This window comes from Puccinia triticina, chromosome 3A (genome assembly GCF_026914185.1).
Source record: "Puccinia triticina chromosome 3A, complete sequence".
Classification (NCBI taxonomy): Eukaryota; Fungi; Basidiomycota; class Pucciniomycetes; order Pucciniales; family Pucciniaceae; genus Puccinia; species Puccinia triticina.
The window spans coordinates 7,995,765-8,019,134 of NC_070560.1; the positions used below are offsets into that span (position 1 = coordinate 7,995,765).

General features: G+C 51.3%; 7 protein-coding genes across 7 annotated transcripts; 4 read left to right on the plus strand and 3 right to left on the minus strand.

The window, feature by feature from the left end:
- Nucleotides 1-5,789: 5,789 nt before the first annotated feature.
- PtA15_3A845 (uncharacterized protein) lies at nucleotides 5,790-6,065 on the minus strand (the record flags this gene model as incomplete). The annotated part of the gene is made up of 1 exon (XM_053167853.1): nucleotides 5,790-6,065. The coding sequence occupies one exon, from the start codon at nucleotides 6,063-6,065 to the stop codon at nucleotides 5,790-5,792; it is 276 nt and encodes a 91-aa protein (XP_053019029.1).
- A 2,045-nt stretch (nucleotides 6,066-8,110) lies between these two features.
- On the minus strand, nucleotides 8,111-8,470 carry PtA15_3A846 (uncharacterized protein; the record flags this gene model as incomplete). Its single annotated transcript, XM_053167854.1, has 1 exon — nucleotides 8,111-8,470. The coding sequence occupies one exon, from the start codon at nucleotides 8,468-8,470 to the stop codon at nucleotides 8,111-8,113; it is 360 nt and encodes a 119-aa protein (XP_053019030.1).
- A 1,167-nt stretch (nucleotides 8,471-9,637) lies between these two features.
- PtA15_3A847 (uncharacterized protein) lies at nucleotides 9,638-13,045 on the plus strand (the record flags this gene model as incomplete). Its single annotated transcript, XM_053167855.1, has 16 exons — nucleotides 9,638-9,982; nucleotides 10,070-10,120; nucleotides 10,193-10,270; nucleotides 10,358-10,420; nucleotides 10,488-10,633; nucleotides 10,695-10,801; nucleotides 10,883-11,079; nucleotides 11,156-11,225; nucleotides 11,304-11,622; nucleotides 11,689-11,808; nucleotides 11,884-12,249; nucleotides 12,320-12,365; nucleotides 12,434-12,572; nucleotides 12,638-12,716; nucleotides 12,801-12,917; nucleotides 12,982-13,045. The coding sequence occupies 16 exons, from the start codon at nucleotides 9,638-9,640 to the stop codon at nucleotides 13,043-13,045; spliced, it is 2,307 nt and encodes a 768-aa protein (XP_053019031.1).
- Nucleotides 13,046-13,256: 211 nt separating this feature from the next.
- Nucleotides 13,257-17,187, plus strand: PtA15_3A848 (uncharacterized protein; the record flags this gene model as incomplete). The annotated part of the gene is made up of 9 exons (XM_053167856.1): nucleotides 13,257-13,340; nucleotides 13,422-13,490; nucleotides 13,744-13,866; nucleotides 13,912-14,320; nucleotides 14,403-14,737; nucleotides 14,803-14,970; nucleotides 15,040-15,237; nucleotides 15,298-15,474; nucleotides 15,559-17,187. The coding sequence occupies 9 exons, from the start codon at nucleotides 13,257-13,259 to the stop codon at nucleotides 17,185-17,187; spliced, it is 3,192 nt and encodes a 1,063-aa protein (XP_053019032.1).
- A 490-nt stretch (nucleotides 17,188-17,677) lies between these two features.
- On the minus strand, nucleotides 17,678-18,691 carry PtA15_3A849 (uncharacterized protein; the record flags this gene model as incomplete). The annotated part of the gene is made up of 6 exons (XM_053167857.1): nucleotides 17,678-17,705; nucleotides 17,820-17,924; nucleotides 17,993-18,078; nucleotides 18,248-18,370; nucleotides 18,473-18,587; nucleotides 18,657-18,691. 6 exons carry the CDS (start codon nucleotides 18,689-18,691, stop codon nucleotides 17,678-17,680), a joined length of 492 nt encoding a protein of 163 aa, XP_053019033.1.
- An 826-nt stretch (nucleotides 18,692-19,517) lies between these two features.
- PtA15_3A850 (uncharacterized protein) lies at nucleotides 19,518-20,415 on the plus strand (the record flags this gene model as incomplete). Its single annotated transcript, XM_053167859.1, has 4 exons — nucleotides 19,518-19,978; nucleotides 20,065-20,106; nucleotides 20,171-20,226; nucleotides 20,300-20,415. 4 exons carry the CDS (start codon nucleotides 19,518-19,520, stop codon nucleotides 20,413-20,415), a joined length of 675 nt encoding a protein of 224 aa, XP_053019034.1.
- A 1,264-nt stretch (nucleotides 20,416-21,679) lies between these two features.
- PtA15_3A851 (uncharacterized protein) lies at nucleotides 21,680-22,656 on the plus strand (the record flags this gene model as incomplete). Its single annotated transcript, XM_053167860.1, has 7 exons — nucleotides 21,680-21,834; nucleotides 21,940-21,954; nucleotides 22,066-22,184; nucleotides 22,269-22,289; nucleotides 22,353-22,424; nucleotides 22,485-22,514; nucleotides 22,616-22,656. The coding sequence occupies 7 exons, from the start codon at nucleotides 21,680-21,682 to the stop codon at nucleotides 22,654-22,656; spliced, it is 453 nt and encodes a 150-aa protein (XP_053019035.1).
- Nucleotides 22,657-23,370: the final 714 nt, after the last annotated feature.

A 23,370-nucleotide genomic window follows, 5' to 3' on the forward strand; every position in this document is an offset into this window, starting at 1 on the left:
TAAAATGTGTCAGACTGAGTAAAAACCCTAGGGGCACATTGTTGGGGAGGCTTTTTGGACGGGCCTGATGCCAGGCCCGTATGGGCCAACAGGGTTCCAAGGAAAAGGAAAGGGCCTGGACATACATTCTGTGAGTGCACAAATGTCATACAGATGTCAGAAGCCCTTCAATATCTTCTGTTGATTAGTGGTCAATTGGTGCTGTTCTGAAACATCATATGGGCATTCTTAACCAAGACTAATTCTGGGTTGGCCAAACCAGCTTTGGGTGGGCCCTGACGGGCCTGATGCAGGTCTGTCAATAAGCCCTCCCCAAAAGTGTGGCCCCACGTTTTTTTACTCAGGTTGACACATTTTTGTTTCTTAGCTGAGCATAGGCATTCTTGACCAAGGCTACTCTTTCAATGGGCCCAGTGGGCTTTGTGGGGACCATGTGGGCCTCATTCAGGCCCGTCCAAAAAATCTCCCCAAAAATGTACCCCCATGTTTTTTATTCAGTTTGACCCATTTCACATTTTAGCAGAGCATGGGAATTCCAAACAAATACTACTTTTTCAATGGGCCCAACGGGCCTGTTAGGGGCCCATGCAAGCCTTGTGCAGGCCCGTCCAACAAATCACCCCAAAAATGTGCCCCATTGTTTTTTACTCAGTCTGACACATTTTTATTTTTTTGGCTGAGCACGCTCACTTTGCATTTTTTTTCAGTACAGAGTGATTTTTTTTCAATGAAACTTTGAGTATTTTTTTTGGGAAATTTAATTATCCTTGAAGTGTAATTGAACTCAGTGGACCACATTAGACCTCAGAAAACATCAATTTTCACTCCTGATATACTATATGAGAGTACACAACCATCATTCATCAGTTTATAACTTCTCCCTCAATAAACTCCACTCATCTCTTGCTTGATTGCTTCAACTCATCACTCACCCACCCTTGTTTCTCTTCTTTTTAATGGTTTGTATAAGTATATGTTTATTTCCTGTCTTGTTGTGATGTCTATGATATTGAAATGAGAGATCTTGGGCTGACATCTGCCTGGGGACTTGAAATAATTTATCATATTCATCATAATAAGAAGAGGTCAAAAAAACACCTATTTTCTTCATCCCAAAGCTTGTGCCATTGTCTGGTTTGAGGGAAAAAATCCAAGCTAACCAATTTAGTTCCGCGTAATGAAGCTTCTATTTACCGTAGCGTATGTTGTCACTAGCTAAGCTAAATGTGTGCAAAAAGTTTGTTAGCTTATAACAAGTTACACTGATTTCTAGTTTAGTATTATTTAAATCTAACGTTATTTGTTTTGCAAATGAAATTATTATAGCTACGCTGACTGTTAGCGTAGCGGATTTTAAATTTGTCTAACACTAAATGAATCCAGGAGGGAAAAATGGCCACTACGCTGAGAGATTTTGGTCAAATAGTGTAGTTTAGTGTAGCAACCCACTGTTGCCGCCGCTGCTCCTAGCCCTTCCTCTGGGTGAGCAGAGCCGTCAGTGAAGATAACCAGGTCATAAGCGGGGTTTACTGTTTTGAGGAATGATACCACTGATTGTTTTGCCTCCTGCTTGCTGGCCCTGTCAACAACAAGCTCCATATGTCTTTTGGGTCGCCATGGGGGCCTGCTAAAATTGACAAAATTCACCACCTCAAGCCTTTTCTCTGCGAGGCCAGCCAGTACCTCCCGGTTGAGGGAGGCGTGGACCGGGCTAGGGAAAGTCCTGGCCGTCCACAACAGTTCAGTTTGAATCTGCTGCTCTATTGCCGTAGCACTGTGAGTCACCCTAGTCAGCTTGGTCAGGTAAAAGTTTGTGATCCGGTTTATAGTGGTTGTTTTGATGCATCTGAAGGGCCGATACTTGTTGAGGTATTTGACCGGTGTGGACTTCAGAGCCCCTAACGCAAAACACGCCGCCGAGCGTTCTATGAGATCATGTTTGAAACTTTCTGCCTGTTCAGGGAGGTGAACCAGACCTGCACCCCGTAGAGAACCCTGGGCACGAGAACGGCCGAGATCAGAAGCCCGCGCTCCTGCTCCTGTATTCCCCATGCCGATCTGACAATCCTATGGAGCTGGCCTAGAGTGTCATCGGCTTTTTTCCTAACCTGTGCGTGTTGCTTCCCAAACGTCAGTTTCTCATTGAGCCAAAGGCCCAGACATTTGACTTCCCGCTGCGGGGCCAATTCCTGGTCATTAAAGAGGAAAGGGGACTTAGCCGCTTTTGAATGTGTGAAGATCACAAATTGTGCCTTCCGGCTATTGAAGATAGCCCCATGGCTCCTTCCCCACAAGAGCGACTCCTCCCCTATCTGATTCAATTGCGCCCTGGCCTCTTCTACGGTCCTTCCCACCAAGAGGTGAACAACATCATTGATGAAGCCTAAAGGCACCTCATCCCTATCAAAGTCAAATTGCCTTAGCAACAGATCAGAGTTGTAGATGATATACAGGATGACTGATAAGGGTGAGCCCTGCGGGAGCCCCTTATCAACTTCAAACTCAGCTGATTTGTAATCCACGAGGCAAAGTCTTGTGCGTCAACCTTCCAGGAAACGGCCTATGATCTTCCACAAATAGGTGGGGCATCCCTTCTGACGGAGGGAATGAACCAGGAGGTAGGGGTTGACCAACTTCACATCTAAGAACAGAGCCTTGACTGTCTTGCCCTCCCTCCATTTCCGCTTTACCCACATAGTCAGTGCCAGAAGAGCGTCTTTGCACCCTTTACCTTGGTGCCCTCCTGAGTGTCCGTCGGGGATGATGTTCTGTGATTCTGCCCAGAAAGTAAGTTGGTCAGCAATGGTTGACTCAAAGACTTTGCTGATTGTGTTGAGCAGGGCTATTGGCTGGTACACCCCTGGGTTGGTGTAATACGGTTTTGCAAAATTCCTAATAATGACTGTGGTGGCAATGCGTCAGGCCGCGGGAAACCGGTCCTCACGTATGCATCTGTTGAAAAGGGTAGCAAGAGTGTCAGCCAGCTCTGCCGCGCATATGGAGAGGATTTCATTGGGAATGTGATCAGGCCCTGAGGCCTTCTTCTTTGCCAGTCTACTGAGCACTTTAGTTACCTCCTCGCAGGTGACAAAGGGGTATACCACAAAAGAAGAGGCCTCCACCGGGGGGACATCCAACAAGTCGCAGTCACTCGATACCACTGATGTGCCTGCAAAAAGGAGCTCAGCCTGCTCCTTCTTGTTCGAGGTGAAGATGGCATCCGGCCGTCTCAGTGGGAGGATGTCCCCACCGCTTCTGGGTTTGGTGAACTGGAGGGCCTGAAAAACTGTCATTGCTGCGGTTGAAGCTAGGAAATCCCACCTCCTCCCAAAACCTGCCATTCCAGCAGTTATATCAGTCAGCGTTAGTCGGCAAGGGGGACATCACTAGGAGAAGTCGACACTTGTTCCTTGCTTTCACGAGGGGACCCAAGATATCCTTGTCCCACCCCTTCTTGACTTTTCCTGGATTAATACGGATCTTCTTTCCCTGGCCCTGCCAAGCACCAAAAATGCATGAAGTGAGTCGTTCTTCCACTGAGTCCACATCCAGCCGCAATGATTCAAGAATTAGCTGGTTGAGCTTGCATTCCAGCAACCTCCTCAGTTTGTCTTGGTCCAACTCCGCCGGCCAAGGGGCCACCGTGCGGTATACCGGCTATGGGGGGGAAAGCCTGAGAGTTGTAAAACGTTTCTGGTGGTCAGAGCCGTGGTTATCCAAACAATTATTTGTCCTGTGGATCAGCTGGGAAGCAAGGAGGTTCTCCCAAGTCAGTTCAATTTTTGTCCTGGCGCCCCGGCTGGAAACAAAAGTGGGAGAATCCCTTTGAGAGACCAATCTGAACCCGCGCCTTCCACACAACAAGACAAGGGACTTAGCGTCCTTGTGGACATGGGAGTAGCCTGGCGGGTTCCAGGAATGGTGATGCAGATTTGAGTCCATCCCAATGAGTGTTGCCACCTTCCTATTGTTGGCCGTATCCAGCCACCCTTGTACCTGATCCAGACCTGCTGTGGTACCTGGTGGGTTGTAAACATTTAGGGCCTGTAGATGGGCCCCGTTCAGTAGTGTCAAATCCAAACCAATAAAAAACTTGCTGCTGCCTCCCAGAACTTTAATATTCTGGGATGCAAGTGATTTACAGACGTAGGAGACCACCCAGTGTTTGTCCTTGAGGTCCTTTGGCTGGTGCTTGGGGCTTTAGAAAGTCCACCATGCCTCATGGTCAGGGGGAAGACATGTCAGCGGGTTTATCCAAGGCTCCTGAATGAGAAGGGAAATTACTGAGTCCAGCTCAGTGTTAAGGATACTATATGTGGTTGCTGCTATTGTGATAGTTCAACTGCACAATAAAGGAGGGCACAAAGTCTTCATTGCTACAAAGGGAAGAATGGTTATCTACAACAGAATTGATAGGGACATTAGGGGTTGGTGTAGGGCCTAAATTATTCATGACGTAAGTGATTTTTAGAGACAAGCCATGCCCGTTTCACCTCACACGTCTTGTCAAAAGGCATGTGGGTTTCCCAAATTTCCTTGCCCTTGCCCGTGTCCCTACAAATGACACATTGCTTCCCCGTTTGGTAAGCTGTGTCTGGACAATCCCTTGTCTTGTGCTTCCCACTACATTTGCCGCACTTGGGATCTGCTCGGCACCATTTTCCAATGTGGCCCATCTGCAGGCACTTGAAGCACTGCGGCGGGAGCTTCTTGAAGCATTCAACCCTGTGGAAACAACCATTCAAAAACATGCCCTGCTTCTTGACCAAGAGATCAGCTATCGCCGGTTCCGTAAGAGCTATGACAACCGTACCAGCCTGACGGGGGTCCATTGGATCCCTGGATCCTCCCAACCAGCGCATCTTGAAAGTTTTGTTTGAGATGAAGTTGTTGTCCAACACAATGGCAATCTTGCTGGCAGCCGCATCGACATTGAGTGCCCGGGGGATTCCATGAGCTAGGACGGAGTAGGTGCTCGGTGATGCCTCCAAGTCACACTCCTATTACGGAGTGTGCTTTGGCACACTCCTATTACAGAGTGTGCTTTGGCACACTCCTATTACAGAGTGTGCTTTGGCACACTCCTATTACAGAGTGTGCTTTGGGATACAGGGTATCCTGGATTTCTTACTGGATATCCCACTCAGGATATCTGGTAGTGGATGAAGTGTATCGGCACAACCATTCACAGCCCCAATTATTATACTGGATTGTTGATAGTTTTGTGACAGTATGATTTATCTTGAAATCCGGCTGCAGAGTGGCTATGCTGCTGCAGTCCCAAAGGGTCAGATGCAATTTATCCCCCCAATCCCAGTATTTACTCCAATAAGAGTACATGTCAAGCTTGACGGGATATTTATTCAGCTGCACATTAGATCAACACATTTGACATCTGAGCCTTCAAGTCTAATTTCTTTTCAGCAGTAAAACCTTTGGGAAGTTTAGTTACTGTTTTTAATTCAAGGACCAGATATTGTCTCATCTTAGTATTCCGCAATCTTGATGTGGGATCAAATGTCAATGACAGCAAGAAACAAAGGCAACAGAAGGGGATGGGGAAGACTACTGAAAGATAACATTTTGCAAAAAACAATAAATTCAGATGAAATGAAGTTGCAAAAGATAGATGGAGCAGCCAGGTCGTGAGTGGGTTGGTGTGATGCGCCTGTGAAATGGTTATGAGTCGTTTTCCCCCGATGATGAATGGTAAATTGATATATTTAACTTGGGGCAACCTCCTGAGGATGGCATAGGTTGTGATCACCATGGTGCAGCAAATTCCTTGCTCACTTTTGACCGTGTGCCGAGTTGTGGTAGTTGCGGTTCCTACGCATCAAGATTGGATTGGTGGAACCACGGTTGAAGTTTCTTGCCGTTGAGGCGCCCCGCATCGCCGCGACATCAGTATTGAAACCCTTCACTTCCGCACGCGTGGCGCTGACTGGGACGATCGCAGCCCGCATCATCTTTGCCTCTTTGACCGTTTTGAGCGCGTTTGCCGCTTTATTCAAAGCGTATGCTTCCCTGACAAGCTTTACCGTGTTGAAAACATTTGTACCCATGAAACCAGTGGCAACCAAGACACTGTCGACCCCACTGAGGAAAGCGCAAGTCAACAGAAGCAGACTCGTCACAGCTTGAAGGTTCATATTTGAAAAAATCCTGTCTTTTCAAATGTGTGTCTGGCAAACGTATGAATTGACTGTGTGTGGATAGGACAGATAAGCCTAGTACAAGAAAGTGTTTAAAAATGATTTTTTGGGGTATAAATATGTAGTTAATTGGTTTGTCTGCAAAGGAATGTCTTGTAGCAGTTTGTTCAGAATGGGAATGAGTGGATGTCTTGGAATGAGCGAATGAAGAAAAGGAAGGGAAAAGGAACGCAGCGGTAGAGGTATTTATGCTAATTGGGATTCTCTCAAAGACTCAACCGTCCGTGAAGTTGCAATGTCTGGATGAAACTACTTATTTACGTCAAACTGAAACAAAAGGAAATGGTTCAGACCCCCCTTATATCTGCTCACGAACCGGTCAAACTTAACGTTCAGACAGTCAGTGCCCACCCAGCTCGACGGACTCAGGCAGCCCGGGGATCGAAGACGAGAGGTCCGGGTCGGCCTTACTCTCTGTAAAAAATAGAAAAAGCTAAAGACCAACCCGATGGAACTTGAATTTGCAGCTTTCCCGGACTCGGTGGCTATGCAAAGAAGTATAAAGCGGGTCGAGTATAGACCGAATTTTGAAACTGACGCCGGAGCTATCTCTCGGTCCCGCAGAAACAAGTTTTGGCTCTCGGCAGCACTTCCGGCTCAGACAGATTCCGGCAAGGCGGGCAGCGTCGGCGCCTGAAAGGTAATTCTATCTTGCAGACTGGATTGTGGGCATTGCTCAGCCTCATGGCTGGCTCTGATTAATTACACCAAAAATTCCCTAGCTCTCATCAAAAATCTGACACTGGCTTTACGTATGTTGTTATCAAGATTGCTAGCGGCCTTTTTAATTGCATTTTTTTTTAAGAATGAAGCCATTTGAGGATGTTTATCTATTTTTTTTGTTTTTGCAAAATGAAGAAGTTGCTCTGATTGCTCAGGAACACTCACTTCATGTCAGCCCATCTCTTTTTCAGAACGGTGCTGATAAAGGCCTAATTACAACTGGCTCCGCAATTTTTATCATGAACCCCTTGATGGGCGGGCCAGGACTACCACCAGCTTTTTTTCAAAAGTGCTTACATATATATTTGATTTCGCATTCCACACCATCTGTCCATTTATTTTACTGACATGAAGAAAGATAGGAAAAGGCTGGAGAAGGGGGTGGTGAAGATGTGGATGGGAAACTTTGCCAATGAACAACAGATTTAGATGCAAAGTACAAGAAAATAGACATCACAACATAGCGGCCAGGTTGTGGGTGGGCTGGAGTTATGCGCCTGTTGGATGTTTGTATTTTTGATCATCTTTGATGAGCTGTGTGAAACTCCATAAAATATTATGTGTCCTATGGGAGTTGAACCCATGTCTCTTATATCCATGTCAAGTGTACTAACCACTGTACTAAGGATGCTTGGATATGAATGGCTGCAGGTGGGTGAAAGAACATCCACTGGTGTCACATGAAGATCCCTAATTGAGGGTAAGACCTGTAAATGACAGGTCATGAATGAGTGACACCAGCAGGTATGATAAAGCTAAGAGTAGCAGAACCACAACCTGACAAGCTGCACCCCACAGGCGGACTGGATTGTCCCAAGGACATCGCCCCATAAAAACAACCCAGGTATGTCCCCAAAATCATTTTTAAATCAGTTCCCGCCATCACAACAGACTTCAAGTTATCTTCTACGTCGGATGGCTGGGACGCCGCTGGCGCAGGAGCATCCTAGTGACGAGTCTATGATTCCAAAGCGCGTTCAGGGTGCCGCCCATGGTCTGTTGTGACGTCCTTCGGTTCTATTCTGTCAAGACGGTGTTGGTTCTTATTGCTAGGGTCCAGGGGTGATCTGATTATTCCAAAGTGCCTTTAGTGGTTATGATTCGCACTGATGTCCCGGATAAGGTTGAAGGCTGGAACGTGCATCTGATGAACATGGTATAGCGACTGTTCTTCATCTTCCCGGTGCTGAGTTTTGGTAGTTGCGCGTTCTACGCATCAAGACGTGGGTGGTGGATCGACGGCCCAAGGTTCCCGTCAATTCTGCAGCTTTCATTGCTTCGAGATTGCTCGAAACTTTCGCGTCCGCACGGGCGACGGTGCCGGCTGAGGTCATCGCGCCCCGCATTTGGCCCGTATTCTTCATCAGCTCTGCCGCCTTGGCCGCCCCGGCTGCAGCCGTCCCTTCTTTGATCATCTTCGCCGCCCTGCCGGCCTCTGCGAGACTGAGGATACCTTCGATGAAGCCACTGTTGACGCCAGTGAGGAAAACACAAGTCAACAGCAGCAGGGCAAGTACAGCTCGAGACTTCATCTCCAGGAAATTTCTATATTTTCAGGATATTTGCAGAAAACAACAGATCAGGTTTGTGGGGTGATCTCAGTATGTAGGAGGAAGCTTTCAAGGATTGGTTGGGATTTGATTGGATAGCTAACTAGTTGGTTTGTTGACTATCCACGTAAGGGAATGTCTTGTGTGTGTTGGTTGAGAAAGAATGGATGAGTATGTATGAAGATTATGATGCGGTTGAAGGAAAGAATCGTAAGTCTTTTATATGCCGATTGGGGTCATCTCGGCCTTCCTGGCAACCGAACCGACAAAACTGTGAGGTCCTGGCGGTTTGTTCCCCACCTGGTTGCACTCCGATACCGAGGAGGGTTACAACTCGGCCGCTCAGAAACACGTCTCCACCGGGGAGTGGGCTTCCGGCCCAGACAAGGTAGCGGCGGAGTCTGCGAACAGGTCTTTAGTCGCAGACGGGATTGGGGAGCTCGCGCATGGTATGAAGACTACAGCGCCAGTCTTTCGGGAGCTCCTTCGTTCGCCCTCGCCATCACGAGGACAAGGGACATTCGGGTGCGCTATGAACGATGCGACCGGCCCACTCGCACGCCAGTTTTTTCTTTCTCTTTTTCAACAAACAAGACCTATGGTATTCGGATGGTCAGAGGAGGCTGGCTCAAGTCAAAGGCGACCGGAGCCGTGCTTTCCTCCTAGGCTTATCATACACCGCGGCAGTCGTCTGTTTCGCTCTAACCAGAACCCCCCCCAGATTAGACTGGAGCTCTCGGGTCTTGGCCGTCGGCTTTGCCACGAGAACCATACCTGGCTGGGCCATCTCAGCCCTCTTATACATCACTTCTTCTTCGCCCACTGCCCTTCCCCCCTCGCCTTCTCTTTGCTCTGGGAAAATCAGCGACCCCGACTCGTCCGTTTTTCTCTCCCTTTCCCGAAACGCATTCTTACTCAGATTATCCCCTTTTTTTTATTCCTAGTGATCGTCATACTTCATAAATCATCAGATTTGATATCTTATTTTTCTAATTTGTGTTCGATTACAAAAAAAAGTCACATATATATATATATATATAGATAGAATCCTTTCAAGTTAGATACTTCAAAGAAGGGAGGAGGAGGATGGATAGGTTTCTAAAGTCGGTTGGGATCGTACGAGGGTCGACGCTGAAACCGCTCCAACTAATGAAGAAGCTAGCGGAAGACAGTCGGGGCCAACTGACGCGCAGGAAGTGGGGGACGGCGAGCGAGCAGGCGGGGGAGAAGCCGGCCGAGAAGAATATCGAGGAGCGCGCGGAGGCAGGAGGGGACGTGACGCCGGGGGAGAAAGCTGGCCGGCCGGCGCCGCTGAGCTCATGCTCCGGAACCCTGGCGCACGAAGAATTAGACCCGAGCCAGCCTTCGAAAGTGTCGTCGGAGGACGAGCTGGCGTTGATCCCGTTGACGGACGACAGCGAGGCGCGGATCGTCACCTTCCGCTCCTTGCTGGTCGGCTTCATCGTCGCTATCTTGGGCGCCTCTGTCACCCAGGTATATATAAGCTCTCCCTCTCCCTCACACACCCTCCCGATTTTCTTGATGACTTATGTGTCGTCAAACACCTGTTTTTTTTTCCAGCTCTTCTTGTTCAAGCCGGTCCACATGCGTCTCCAGCCCGCCTTCCTCCAAGTGCGTCCAATCCCCTCAGAACCCGCACCCATTCTCCCGAATCATTCTTGTGCTGATTCGAATGGATTGTAGATCACTGCGATGCTTTTGGGACGGGCAGCGGCATTGATACCCGGCCCGGCATGGTGGAATCCAGGCCGATTCGGAATGGTAATATTCCTTCATTACGGCGTTTTTTCTTTTTCTTTTTGAGATAAGAAACTCTGACATTAGGTGTTGGTATTTGATTGACCGCAGAAAGAAACCGTGTTTTCGTCTCTGATAGCCACCTCGGCCAGTGTGGGAGCCTACGCGATAGAAGTCAGTTTCCCAATCCATTCGTCACTCTTCGTGGACACAATAATCCTGACATTTTTGGATGACGTAGTTACTTGCAGCCCAAGAGTTATTTTTTGATCAAGTGACGACGTTCGGGATGTCGTTTGGGATTCTGCTGAGCTCGCAGCTGATAGGATACGGCTGGGCGGGCCTTTTACAGCCGATCTTAGTCTACCCCACTCATGTCTTTTATCCGTACGTCCGCTTTGCTTTCAATGGAATCTGCAAATATCCCTCAACTGACACTTTCGTGTAGAGAGATCCTGCCATCCGTTTCTTTGTTTTACTCTCTCTGCGGTGATGGTCGAGTTGCTAAGGACCAGATCAAATTCTTCAAGCGCGCGTTTTTAGCGATGGGCATATGTAAGTTCAATAATCCACGAGCACTTTTGATAGACGCAGACGATCTAAGCTACTCATGCGCCCCCTCTTTTGCATGAACAGATGAGATTTTTCCGGCATATATTGCCCCAGCTTTCCAAGCAATCAGCGTGTTTTGTCTAACGCTTCCCAGGAACCAATTGATTACAAACATCTTTGGGGGCGCCCAGCCTTTCGAAGGCTTAGGCTTCCTCAGCATCTCTGGAGACTGGGCACTCGTTGGTGCTCATGGTCCTCTTTACACTCCTCTCAATGCCCAGGTATACTTACACATCAATTTGCTTTGTCTCGATGCTGAGGTTTAATTGACGTTTTGCTGGCTTGCTTGCTTGGTAGGTTCATCATATCGTTGGAGTCGTGTTTTCTCTGTTTATTCTATCGTTTGTTTATACACATTCTTGGTATGGTAAGCCGGGAGATTTTCTCTTTTGTGTGTGAATAACTAATGATGATGAGAACTAAAGAGAGGTTTATGGTACAACAGATGCTGGCATCACCCAAGACTTCCCGTTCATGTCTGTCTCCTTACTGAGCTCGAATGGGACGACATACCCGACCAAGAGGGTGATCAATCCGAACGGCTCGCCGAATGAAGAGGTGATCCAAGAGATCGGCGTGCCCTTCTTCACCTCGACCTATGTGGTCGTCCAGATCATTGCCTCCTTGGCGATGACCTCGGCCATCACCCATGTGCTCTTGGAGAACTATCCCCTGATCCTTGGGATCTTTAAGAAATCTCCGAAAGTCGTGCCCGTCGATCCTCACAGACTCTTGTGCCAGAAATACAAGGACTTTCCCAAGTGGTAAAAATGTCCTTCTCTCTCTTCCTCTTTTGGAAAGATACTGATCTAGTTTTGGTCTTCTCTCAGGGCATTTGGTTTGATCTTGATTTTCTCGATTGGATTGGCCATGGGACTCTCCTCCTTGAGTCAATCAGGACTTCCACCGCTGGGCATGCTCTTTGCGATCTTCCTATCGAGTATCCTCACGTGAGTGTACTCCTTAGCTTATGATATGAGTGCTCAGATGTGGAGGATTGAAGGGTGTTTGGGGGTGTTGTACAGACTAGCGGTGGGATTTTTGAACGGGATAACGGGCTTCCATTTGCACGTGTCGGGGGTAGTGCAGATGTTTGGGGGACTGTTATTCCCGGGGAATGCGTTTGGGAACATGTGGTTTACGACCTATGGGGCCTCGACGGTGAACCAGTCGATGAACATGCTCAAGGATCTCAAGCTGGGCCAGTACATGCATCTCCCCCAGAGCATTGTGGTGCTTGCGCAGATGCTCGGTACGATCGTTGGGATCTTTGTGAACTACGGGGTCATGAAGACTATCATCCATAGCCAGCGTGAAATCCTTTTGAGCTCGGGTGGTGATGGGGTCTTCTCTGGTGTGGCCATCACTGCTTTCCAATCCCAAGCTGTCAGGTATTGTTAAATATTCTCTTTCATGTTAAGGTGGGGTGAAACTGACCTTTTTTTTTTTTTTTTTTGCTAGTTGGGGTGCTTTTGCTCAGAGGATGTTCCTTGCTGACGAGAAATACGTGAGTGTATGGCAAGCGTTGAGCCAAAGCAGATGAGATGTGTGACTGATTGGTGTGTGTTGATTAAGGGGGCGATTCCGTTGGCCTTGGTCGTCGGCCTGTTCCTTCCGATCCCGTTCTTTGTCTTGCATCGGTTCTGGCCGGGCCATGGGTTCAACATGATCAACATACCCCTCCTGGCTGGCTCGATCACCTCGGGATATACGGGTGAGCTTTGAGCAGTGATTGGGGATGGAGTGGGTGTGAACTTACTGATCCCTCGTCCTAAATAGTTGCTACAGCGGGCAAATTTTTGAATATTCTGATCGGACTTGGCTCGCAGTACTGGGCGCGAAGATACCGGCCTAGATGGTGAGGTTTTTTTTTTTTTTTTTGGTTGTCCCAGATGGAGGTGAACTGATGCGAAGGATTTCTTCTTTCCTCTTGTTGGTTTAGGTTTATGAAGTATAACTATGTGTTATCTGCTGCGTTGGATGGTGGTGCGCAGATCATGATCCTGTTTCTGTCGATGGTCTTTGAGGGTGGCGATGGGAGCAAGGTCCCCTTTCCGCGGTGAGTCTGAAGTCAGAGGGAGTGTAGTCGTAGTTGAGTGCTGATGCTGTTTGTTTGGCTGTAGATATTTCTTGAATCCAGATCCGGCCATGCCCAAGGATTACTGCTACATGGCTCCGAAGTTGTGACTACATAGTTAGATGATGATGATGTGTTGGACTGTGCATTATTTTTGAAGTGATGTAAATAAATAAATTTAATCTTGCTCAGACTTTGCGCCAATATGTATACGGTCAGGCTTCGATCCCAGTTCTTTGAGGATGGGATGCTTATGTAATGGGCTTGGTGATGTGCTCATGCTGCTCCCTCCGCCAAAGAGGAAACCCCTATTCATCCACGATGCACTCGCCCGGCTACGAGCAGCCCCAGCAGCACACCCTCAGCCAACTAGACAGCCTCCGAAGCCAACACAAACCACTCGAGGTCAGCAGAAAAGCAGAAACGAACTAACCAAAAACAAAAACTAACCAAAAACCACCAACAGTTCGACCCCAACCCACCCAGGAGAAGCCTGCCCGAGACATTCGCCCTTGGACGAGTGCAGTGAGTAGCCCGGCCAGCCAGCAGCAAACCGTCAGGAAACTGACCCGGCTGCAGATTCTCGCTCGAACAGCCCCTCCAGCTGCTGCTCTGCAATGCACACATCCTGCTCTTCCTCATCAGCCCCGCCCAGCCAAGCCCCGCCAACCCCGCCCAGCTAGTCAGGATCGACCTCAACGAGCCTGCGATCGTCGACCCCATCCCACTGCCCCTGCCCCAGCCCATCTACCGCATCCACGCCGACCCCACCGCACACCACGCCCTCATCTCCCTCCACAGCGCACAGAACTACTACCTGCCCCTCACCCCCGCCGCACTCAGCCAGCACCGCAGCCAGCAGCAGCCCCTTAGCAGGCGCACCCCGCCCCTCAAGCCGCTCCCCAAACTCAAGGGCCTGCGCATCAGCGCCGTCGGCTGGAACCCCAACCCCAGCCCACACCCCTCCACCCGCGAGATCATCCTCGCCACCCCCACCGGCGCACTCTTCTCCACCCTCCTAGTCGACCCCCACAGCCAGGAGCCAAGCCCCTCAGACCTCTCCATCACCGCCGCTTTCTCGCGCATCGACAGGCCCACCATCGACCGCCATCTCAAGCCTCTCTACACCCTCCCCACCAACCCAGCAGGAGCAGCCGACGACACACTCATCACCGCTGTCCACTGGGACATCTGGTACCACCAGCAATCCCCTCAGCAGAACACCAGGATCACCAAACGCGCCCTCGCCCTCGTCTCCACCGCCACCCGCCTCTACCAGTTCGTCGACCAGGTCGGCATCCTCAAGAGCAAGCGAGACGAGGACCCCAACGACCAAGTACTCCAGCGTCTCTTTGGCTCATACCAATCCAACCGAGTCCTACCAAGTTCAGTCTCCCTGCCTCTTTCTTCCCACAAAAACACACGCGCCCTAACTTCTCTCTCTCTCTCTCTCTTCTCATCCATCAGAATCCATCGAGCTCCAAGCTGCCCAGAACAGCCAGCTGTATGTCTTCAACCCCAGCTCCAATTCTCCCCCGATCCTCTCCTGGTTGACAGGCGCAGGGATATACTGCGGAGAGATCGTCCACGGAACTCAAGAACCCGGGGATCCTGTCATCGGCCCATCCGAGCTCATCCCCTTCCCATCCCCCAATCAGCCCATAGCCGCTTCCTCACCACCACCAGATCCTCCACTCGCCTTCTGTCCAACCGAATATCACTTCGTCCTGCTCTTCCCCGACCGGATACAGATCGTCTGCCGACTCGACCGTCAGATCGTACACGAAGAGATCCTTGACCTGGTCCGTCCCATCCCCTCATCCAGTCCATCATCATTCACTAATTCCCCGGCACCCGGGCCAACCAGAAACCGGACGAAAGCATCAGATCGATCACCACCGACCCGGTCGATCAGACCTATTGGCTCTATTCGGAACAATCCATATTCGAGCTGGTTGTCAAAAATGAAGGCCGAGATATCTGGAAGGTCTATCTAGCCCGCAAAGATTTCGAGAAAGCGTTGAGTCATGTGGATGTAAGCAGGCCAAAAAATCCCAGTCCCTGGCTGGCGAGAGGACAAGCTGACCTAGGATTTCGATTACAGATGGCCATCGACCGGGACAAGATCTTGGTCAGCCAGGCCGACCATTACCTCCAAACCGGCAAACACATCTCCGCCGCCCAGATCTATGCCCAGTGCTCAAAGCCCTTCGAAGAGGTCGTCCTGGGCTTCATCGACCGCGGCGAGCGAGATGCGCTGCGGTACTATCTGATCAGCCGTCTCGAGCGGCTCAAACGCCAGGTTTGACCCCCATCTCAACTACTACATCCATCTCATTCTGATGAGTGTGTGCTTGTTTAGGATCTGACTCAGCGGATGATGCTGGCGACTTGGTTGACGGAGATCTATTTGGCTAAGATCAACGAACTGGAAGATCTCGTCGGCGCGGATCCTTCGGCTGCTGATCAGACTGCCAATATCGTCGTCGAGCAACAGCTGATCGAAGACGAACTGCAGCAGTTCTTGAGGACTTACAAAGTTGAGAGCCTCCCTTTTTTTTCCGGCCGGCGGGGGGTAGTCTAGCTAATCCGGTGAATTGGTTTTTTTTTTTTTGGTTTCCAGGCTGATCTGGACCAGCGGACCACGTTTGATCTGATCACCAGTCACGGGAGAAAAGACGTGATGATCTATTACGCCAACCTGGTTGGTGACCATCAACGGATCATCCGCCATCACATCCTCGAAGAAGACTGGAAGAAGGCGATCGACGGGCTCAACCGCCAGGCCGATCTCGAGCTGTACTACAAATTCGCACCCGTGCTTGTCAGCCATGATGCCCGCGCGGCCACCACCGCCTTCATGCGCCAACCCAAGCTGGATGTCAAGCGGCTCATCCCGGCACTGATCCCTCCGCGCCGATCGGCCAAGAAAGGCACGGAGGAGAACGAGGAGAGGGTGATCGAGTACCTGAAATTTGTGATCTCCAGGCTCAACAACTCCGATGCGCCCGTCCACAACGCGCTCCTGACCCTCTACGCCACCCAACGACAGGCGGACGAAGGATCGCTGCTTCGGTTCCTAGCCAGCACGCCGGACAACCCGGTGACGGGCAAGCCGTACTACGACCTCGACTACGCGCTGCGGATCTGTAAGGTGAACAACAAGCTGCAGGCGTGTGGGCTGATCTACAGCAAGATGGGCCTCTATGAGAGCAGTGTCGACCTGGCCCTGCGCACCGGCGACCTGGAGCTGGCGAAGATCAATGCGGAGAAGGCCGAGGACGACCGGCTTCTTCGGAAGAAGCTGTGGCTGAAGATCGCGGCGTATGTGGTCGAGGACCAGAAGGACATCAAGACAGCGATGGCCTTCCTTGAGGCCACCGATCTTCTGCAGATCGAAGACATCCTCCCGTTCTTCCCCGACTTTGTGGTGATCGACGAGTTCAAGGACCCGATCTGCAACGCGCTCGAAAGCTACTCGGCCAGGATCGCCCGGCTGAAGATGGACATGGAGGAGTCCCACCAGACCACTCTGCTCATCCAGAACGACCTCGCCCTGCTCTCCCAGCGGTTCCTCGTCATCAACCAGGCCGACACGTGTTGCTCTTGCGCCCAGGCCCTGCTCAGCTGCCAGTTCTACCTCTTCCCCTGCCAACACTCGTTCCATGCCGCCTGTCTGATCAAGGAAACCATGGCCCAGATGCCGCCCTACCAGCTGCGTCGCCTGCTGACGCTGCAGACCAAGCTGGGCCAGCTGGACCCGACCGGCTCCGTCGCCAGCCAACAACCGGCCGGACGCTCGCTGCTGCCCGCAGGCATCCTCTCCGACTCCAAGAAGCTCGCCCTGGCGAGCGTCCAGGGCCTCGACCACGTCCGCAAGCTCATCATCCCCGACGCGCTCGTCGGGCTCATCGGCGGCGGCGTCGGCAAGGTCGGCTCGGGCGTCGAGGCGCTCGGCGGCGTCTGGCCCGCCATCCCCCGCCTCGTCCGCTCCTCGTCGTCAATCCTCCCGAAGCACGACCACCTCGGCCACTCGCCCACCGCTGCTTCTTCCTCTACTCCTCGCTTCGTCGGCCCACGTAGTCACCCTCAGAGCCTCGGGACATCCACGGCCACGGGCACGGGAGCGACGGAGATCCAGAAGCTCAAGAACGAGCTCGACTCGCTCGTCGCTTCTTGTTGTCCGCTCTGTGCGGGCGCCATCAATGCTATCGACCGTCCGTTCGTCCAGGAGGGCGAGCTCGAGATCTGAGATATGTGTGTGTATGTACCTTTTGACCGGCCGAGTGGAGTCCACTCTCGGGTTGGTTGTTGTATACTTGGGGAGTGAGGGGTGTGGACGAACGTGCGCGGGGGTCTTGGGCTGCCCTTGGACAGTTCTTGGGCTGCCTTGCTGTTGTTGGCTTTGGCCGAGCGAGGCCTGCGGTTTTCCGCGCTAAACAAAAAACACTATCTATATTTCTATGGCTAAAAGCTCCTTGTAAACGATGAACCAAATCTTTCTAATCAACTTGTATTCATGTGTACATACAAGCTCACAACTAAAACAAAAAAAAAAAAATGATCAAAATTAGATAAGGAAGGATCTAGAGCTATGTACATGTATGTGTGCGGGAGAACTGAGAATAGGGAAGTTTTTGGGGCTTTCAATGGACGTGGGAATCGTTAACAAATCGAATATGCGAGATGAAAATAGGACCGACGGAGGAGATATTCAACAGAGACAGGGAGGGGGAGGGGGACTAATAGTCATCGTCGACTGAGGAGCGGCTTTGCAAGAAGGGGACGGCGGCGGAGTCGGAATTGGCCAACGGATGGCTGTTGCTGGTGGTGTTGTTGGTGCTGTTGGGGCGGGGGGCGGGGTGGGCGGGTCGGCGGAGGAACTCGTCTTCTTCGTCTAGGTCGAGGAAGAACGAGTGGGCGTCTGAGTGGTGGATGGCGCCTTCCAGGTCGATGGGCTGGATGGTGGTGAAGATGTTTTTGCCGCTCCTGGTGGCAAGTGTGTGTGTGTTAGTTAGTTAGTTAGTCTGGAGAGAGGAGCGGGATGGCTGGCTGACCTTCGCAGCATGAGTGCGAGGCGGGAGAACTGGATGGCGTTCCTGATGACGAGCAGGAAGGTGTCGAAGACCTCCTCCTTCTTGGCCTTACAGCCCTGGGAGAAGATGACGATGAGGGTGAGGAGACAGAAGAGGGTGATGAGGAGATCGAGCCAGTTGAAGGGCGACTTCCAGAATTGCTGTGCGTGTTCATGGCCTGGTCAGCTTGAGGATACCCGAGGCCACCGGCTGGATGGAGTGGTGAGTGGTACGGACCTTTCCAAAGGCGAGCAGGCGGATGAGCACTTCGAGTATCATCGCCAGATTGACGATGATCTCGAGGATGTAGAAGGACAGGGTCGGGCATTCTGAGAGCAGGGAGAGGACGACGGTGGTGAGCTGTGGTTTTCGGCGATCGATGCAGTCGCCCGCGCACATGGCAAGATCGGATGGTCAGCGCCTACTTCGCGGAGTGGGAAGGAGGGAGACGGGGGGGCGTACAGACAGGATGGCCATGGAGAGATACAGGTAGAGGTATATCTGGCTGAACACGAACCGGTTGGCGATGCCCTTGATCCATTCCTCGCGGGAGAGACGGTAGTGGGAGCGCGACGGCCTGCGCGTGCGGCCCGGTCAGCAAGCGCGGCCAAGACAAGAGAGAGAGGGAGAGAGGGGGGCAGCCTACAGGAAGCTGGTCTGGCGGCCGGCGGCGGGGTCCATGGGCGGAGCAGTGGTCGTGGTTGGGCGTGGGTGGGTGGGCTGGGCTCGCCGGGTGGGGCGTCCGCCTGCCCCGGACGGGATGCCCGTGGAGCGCCGGGCGGTCAGCTTCGTGGTGCTCGGCCGGCCAGCTGCGAATCGTCCTGGGCTTGCGCTGCCTCGTACTCCCTGCAAGCAGAAGCTGGGTGCGGTGCTCTGTGCTGACAGTGGGCGTCTTCGGCCAGCTTCTGCTGCGAAATTCAATAAATTAAATAATTAGGCCCCGTTTGTTGCGTCATAATCATAATCAAGTGTGATAAATAATGTAATTTTTGTGACATGTGGACATTGTTCCCGCAAAAAAGGAGGTTTCACTAGCATTTCACTTGCCTTCACAATATTTATCACACTCCATTATAACGCTAACAAACGGGGCCTTATTTTTGTAGTTTTGCCTTTGCCAGTCGCTCCGCTGGCTGCTGACGTCATGCCCTGGCAGTGCCCCCCTGGCACTCGCCGGCTCGCAGGACAACAGCGCAAATTAAATAGTAAGGTCTCCACCCAACCCAGCAGGGCAGCCAACTGATTGCCCACCTGGATCCCATGCCAGCCGGGGCCGGCTGCCAGGACACACATCGCCACAGTACCATATATATAAACCAAATGGCCCTCGCGCCATCCTCCATGGGAGAACCTCGTCACTTCCATATAAAACACAACTTCTCGCAAAGGAAAACAAAAAAAAAAGCAATCTCCTTATAATCCAACGACCTAAACCCGATCGAGCAGCCCTCTGCAAGAAATCGGCGCTAATAAATAGATAATAATAAGAAAACCGTAGTTGTTAATTATGTATAGGCTCTTCCTCACGCTCAGTGCCATCATCCTGGCACTCGCCCCCCAACTCCCATCCATCTCCGCCCACCCCGACCCGACAAGCAGCGGCAGTCTCTTCCAGAAGCGACAGCCCCACCCGATCCTGCAAGCCCGCCAGGCCCCAGCCCCGAAGGGAGACAAGCCGGGCGGGAGTCCGAGGGGAGACAACGACGGCAAGGGCGGGAAGCCCGAGGGGAGTCCGGCGGAGAACGCTGCGGGCCAGCTGATCGGCATGCTCCTCCAGACCTCCGAGGCCCTCGACGCCGTCACCCACATGGGCTCCAACGCCACCATCGTCAAGCTCGGCTCAGAGGCACTCATCAAGATGCTGCCCGAGCTCCACCTGGCCCGCCAGAAAGTCATGAAGGAGGCGAACAAGAACGGCGGCGACGAGGAGTTCCATCGCAGCCTCGTGGCCTCCACCGAGAGCATGGTGTCAGTCCCCCTCGATTCCGTAAAAAAAAAAAAAAAAAAAAAAGAAAGGATACGCTTAGATACTAATCATACAAACATCACTACAGGAAGGTACTCCAGGGTATCAGCGCCAAGCCAGAAGACTGCAAGTAAGTCGCTAGCTTGTCGCCTTGTCTCTCGCCATCTACTGATCCCAGTCCACCCCAACCCCAGTGCGATCAAGGCGAACTTCCCGGGCCTAGTGGAGCCATTCAACCTCGTGATTGCCGGTGAGTGCGCCCAGAGCGAGCAGATGGTGCGGGGCCGGCCCGGGCGCTGACCACGCTCGTCTCTTCTGCGCAGCCGCCGAGGGCACCATCAACCTCGCCCTGCCCGCCCAGGCCGCCGAGCTCGAGAAGGAGAAGCTCAAGGGGAAGGGCGGCAAGAAGGAGGAGCCCAAGGGCCCTGCGCCCAAGTAACCATCCTCCCAACCACCGTACCCCTGCCGAAGCGCTTATTTATATACCATCCTCCGGACACCCCGGCTTAGTTCGCTGCTCATCCCTCTAATGTAAACATCCCCACCTCTTTGCGCAGCAGGACCGGGTTCATTTCTTCTTCTTCTTCTTCTTGATCACTTTATATGATCACCCTGGCTGTCGGTCTTTTCACTTGATAACACAGACACTCGCTGCATGAAGATCTCAAACAGAGAGCCCGGGAATACCGGATGGGATGTCTCTCAGTCGAGACGGAACTGGTCTTCAGCTTGTATGTATATGTGGTGATTGTATGGAGTACAGTTCATTCTTCTCTGTTCTTCCCCCCCCCTTTTTTTTAAGCTCTTCCTGTTTTTTGAGCGGGTTCAACAGCCCTGGGGTCCTGGTGGATCCAATAATGTAAATACATGCAGCAATGCTTTCGGTCATGTAAAAATTCTTCAATAATCACTATCACTTTAGAAAATCTATGGATGACTAAACAACTAGGATATCTACAAAAGATATTGCCGTTGATTGATATCTGGGAACCAGTGGCATCTGTAAAAATTCAACCATCCAGCCAGCCATTGCTGGATTGTTTTGAGAGAAGTTGCACTGCAGCCAGTTCCATGCCAGCAGAGGCCTGTCACTGTTTGTTGGGTTCATGACTGTTGAGCTTGTCACTGCAAAAAAAAACTGGGGCCACTGCTCACAGTTGACATTCAGGATATGGACTCCAGCCAAGCATCCATTGTAGCTCCACCTGTTTACATATTTAATGGCCTTGTTTAGCACACTGACTGTGTGATGTGCACAGTGACCGTGCATTGAAGATTGGGATGTGTTCAAGTTTGAGAATGGTTGCAGTAACACCACAAGCTTCCTCTGAGTTTCCACATGTCACATGGGAGCATTTGAAGCGGGTTTTTTTCTGCCAGTGTGTCAATCATGCAATATACGGGTAAAAAATGCACCAGGAGGCAAAATCTGATCCCAGGTGGACCTCATGAGCTTGAAAGGTTGCACAAATCAACTTTGTTGCCGGTGAACTGAAACCTTGCTAGGTATTTATGTAAATCTGTCTATTTGATCCACCAGTAGGTGCACATAAATATGATCTTTGTACTTCCATTGCCAAGTTATTGTAACCTTGAATTATCTCTCAGCTGGGGAGCTCCAATTGTCCGGACGGGGCCCCTCGCTCCGGGGCTCGCTCGGGCTTTCGCCGGGGGTGGGCGAATTCTTCTCAGAAAGACTGTCGATGTTTCTCCTCGCCCGGCGGCCGCGGTGTATCCACGACCAAACACAACATCAATCCGTCCTCAGCAGCCAAGCAGAGCAGAGCATGTCAACCCAGCCCCTTCTCCAGCGAGCCCCGGGCAAACGGATCGCACTGCCCGTCAGAGTAGAACCAAAGTTAGTCGATCAGCCAGCTCGTATCGGAGTAGGCCGCGAAGCTTCCGCTGGCTGGCGTATTGTGCATCATCTCGCTGACTCTATCCCATCTGTCCCCATCCACAGGGTTTTCTTTGCCAAGTTGAGTGCCCTCCGAGCCGCCCTTGATACATACCACCTTACTACCACTCTCTTCTCAACCCCCGTCTCTTGGCCGTCCATATAAATACGTTATCCCTCTTTCTCATCCAGCGAACGAACATTCCTCTCATGGCTCAACTTCACCGTCGTCCTGGGTGGCCTAGCCGTCGGCTTGCTTAACTTCGGCGACCGGGTCGGCCAGATCTCCGCCGGCTTATTCACCCTAGTCGGTCCGTGCCCCACAACGCCACTCTTCTTGCCCAGTCGACACTGAGAGCTGATCCGCCTCTCTTTCTCCCGATTGCTCTTTCCAGCAATGGGCGTCATGCTTTACGGTCCGTCTTCTTCAACACTCCACCAAATGATTACTGTCGGCTGATCATCTGTTCTCTCCCCAGCCCTGATCACTTTCCATTGGAGAGCTAATGCTATCAGGAAGCGAGGATCAGGAAACTACGACGACCGTATTGGTGCGTATAGTCCTGCCATCAACGACCGATCTGGCTGCTTATCCACACCTTCCTTTCCAGGTCCGACGGCACTCTGTATCGCTCTTCTCAGTCAGTATCCCATCCATCTTCATCCAGTGACGTCTTACCTTGAGGAAGCCCGAGTAGATCATTGACCATGTTCTCCCCCGCTCCTTCCTGTCCCTACGCAGTTGCCGTGGTCACTAATTTCATTCTGCGGTTCACGGCCTGAGGGCCACCCGTGCTACCACCAAAGCAGCTCGCCCCTTCGAGCCCACCCATATTCGCCTCGCCCCTCTTTTAGCTGCCAATCGAACAGGACGAACGCTCTTCTCCACACACAGATTCTTCCTCCCCCTTCGCGCTTTCGTACATAAAACAACCAAAGATTAGAGACGCAAGATGTTCATTGTTTTTTTTTTTTTGGCTTTCTTTCTCGTTGAGAGATATGTTCCTCTCATCACCGGCTTAGCTCGTCCCACATCAATCAACACTTCCATGTAAAACTAGCCATCGTCCATCATGTTTTCCCTACTTTTCATAATCTCTTTTTGATGCATACATAAATATGTTTAATTCAAGTAATCTTTTCGTAGAGTCGATGAGATGATCAGATGGATACTACCAAAAGCTTCGCCAAAGATAAGTGATCGGACGGTATCGATTGGATTCCCGCCAGTTTCGCTCATGTTGGGCAGTATCTCATCTTTTCGTAGCTGGTTTTGCTCGGAAACCTGTTCTCACGTCTGACTTGCTCTTTTTCTTCTGCCTTCTGTTGACGTTGAAAGTCATATGTTATGCTACTGTCCGGTCTGCTGAACACAACATAGAGGTTGATCTTGTCTGCAGCTGAGGCCCTTGAATGGCCTGTCAAGAGTGGATAAATATGGCGGAAGGGAAGGCCGAAGTTGGGTCTGGTGGAAATTGAGGAAATGGTCGATCGGTC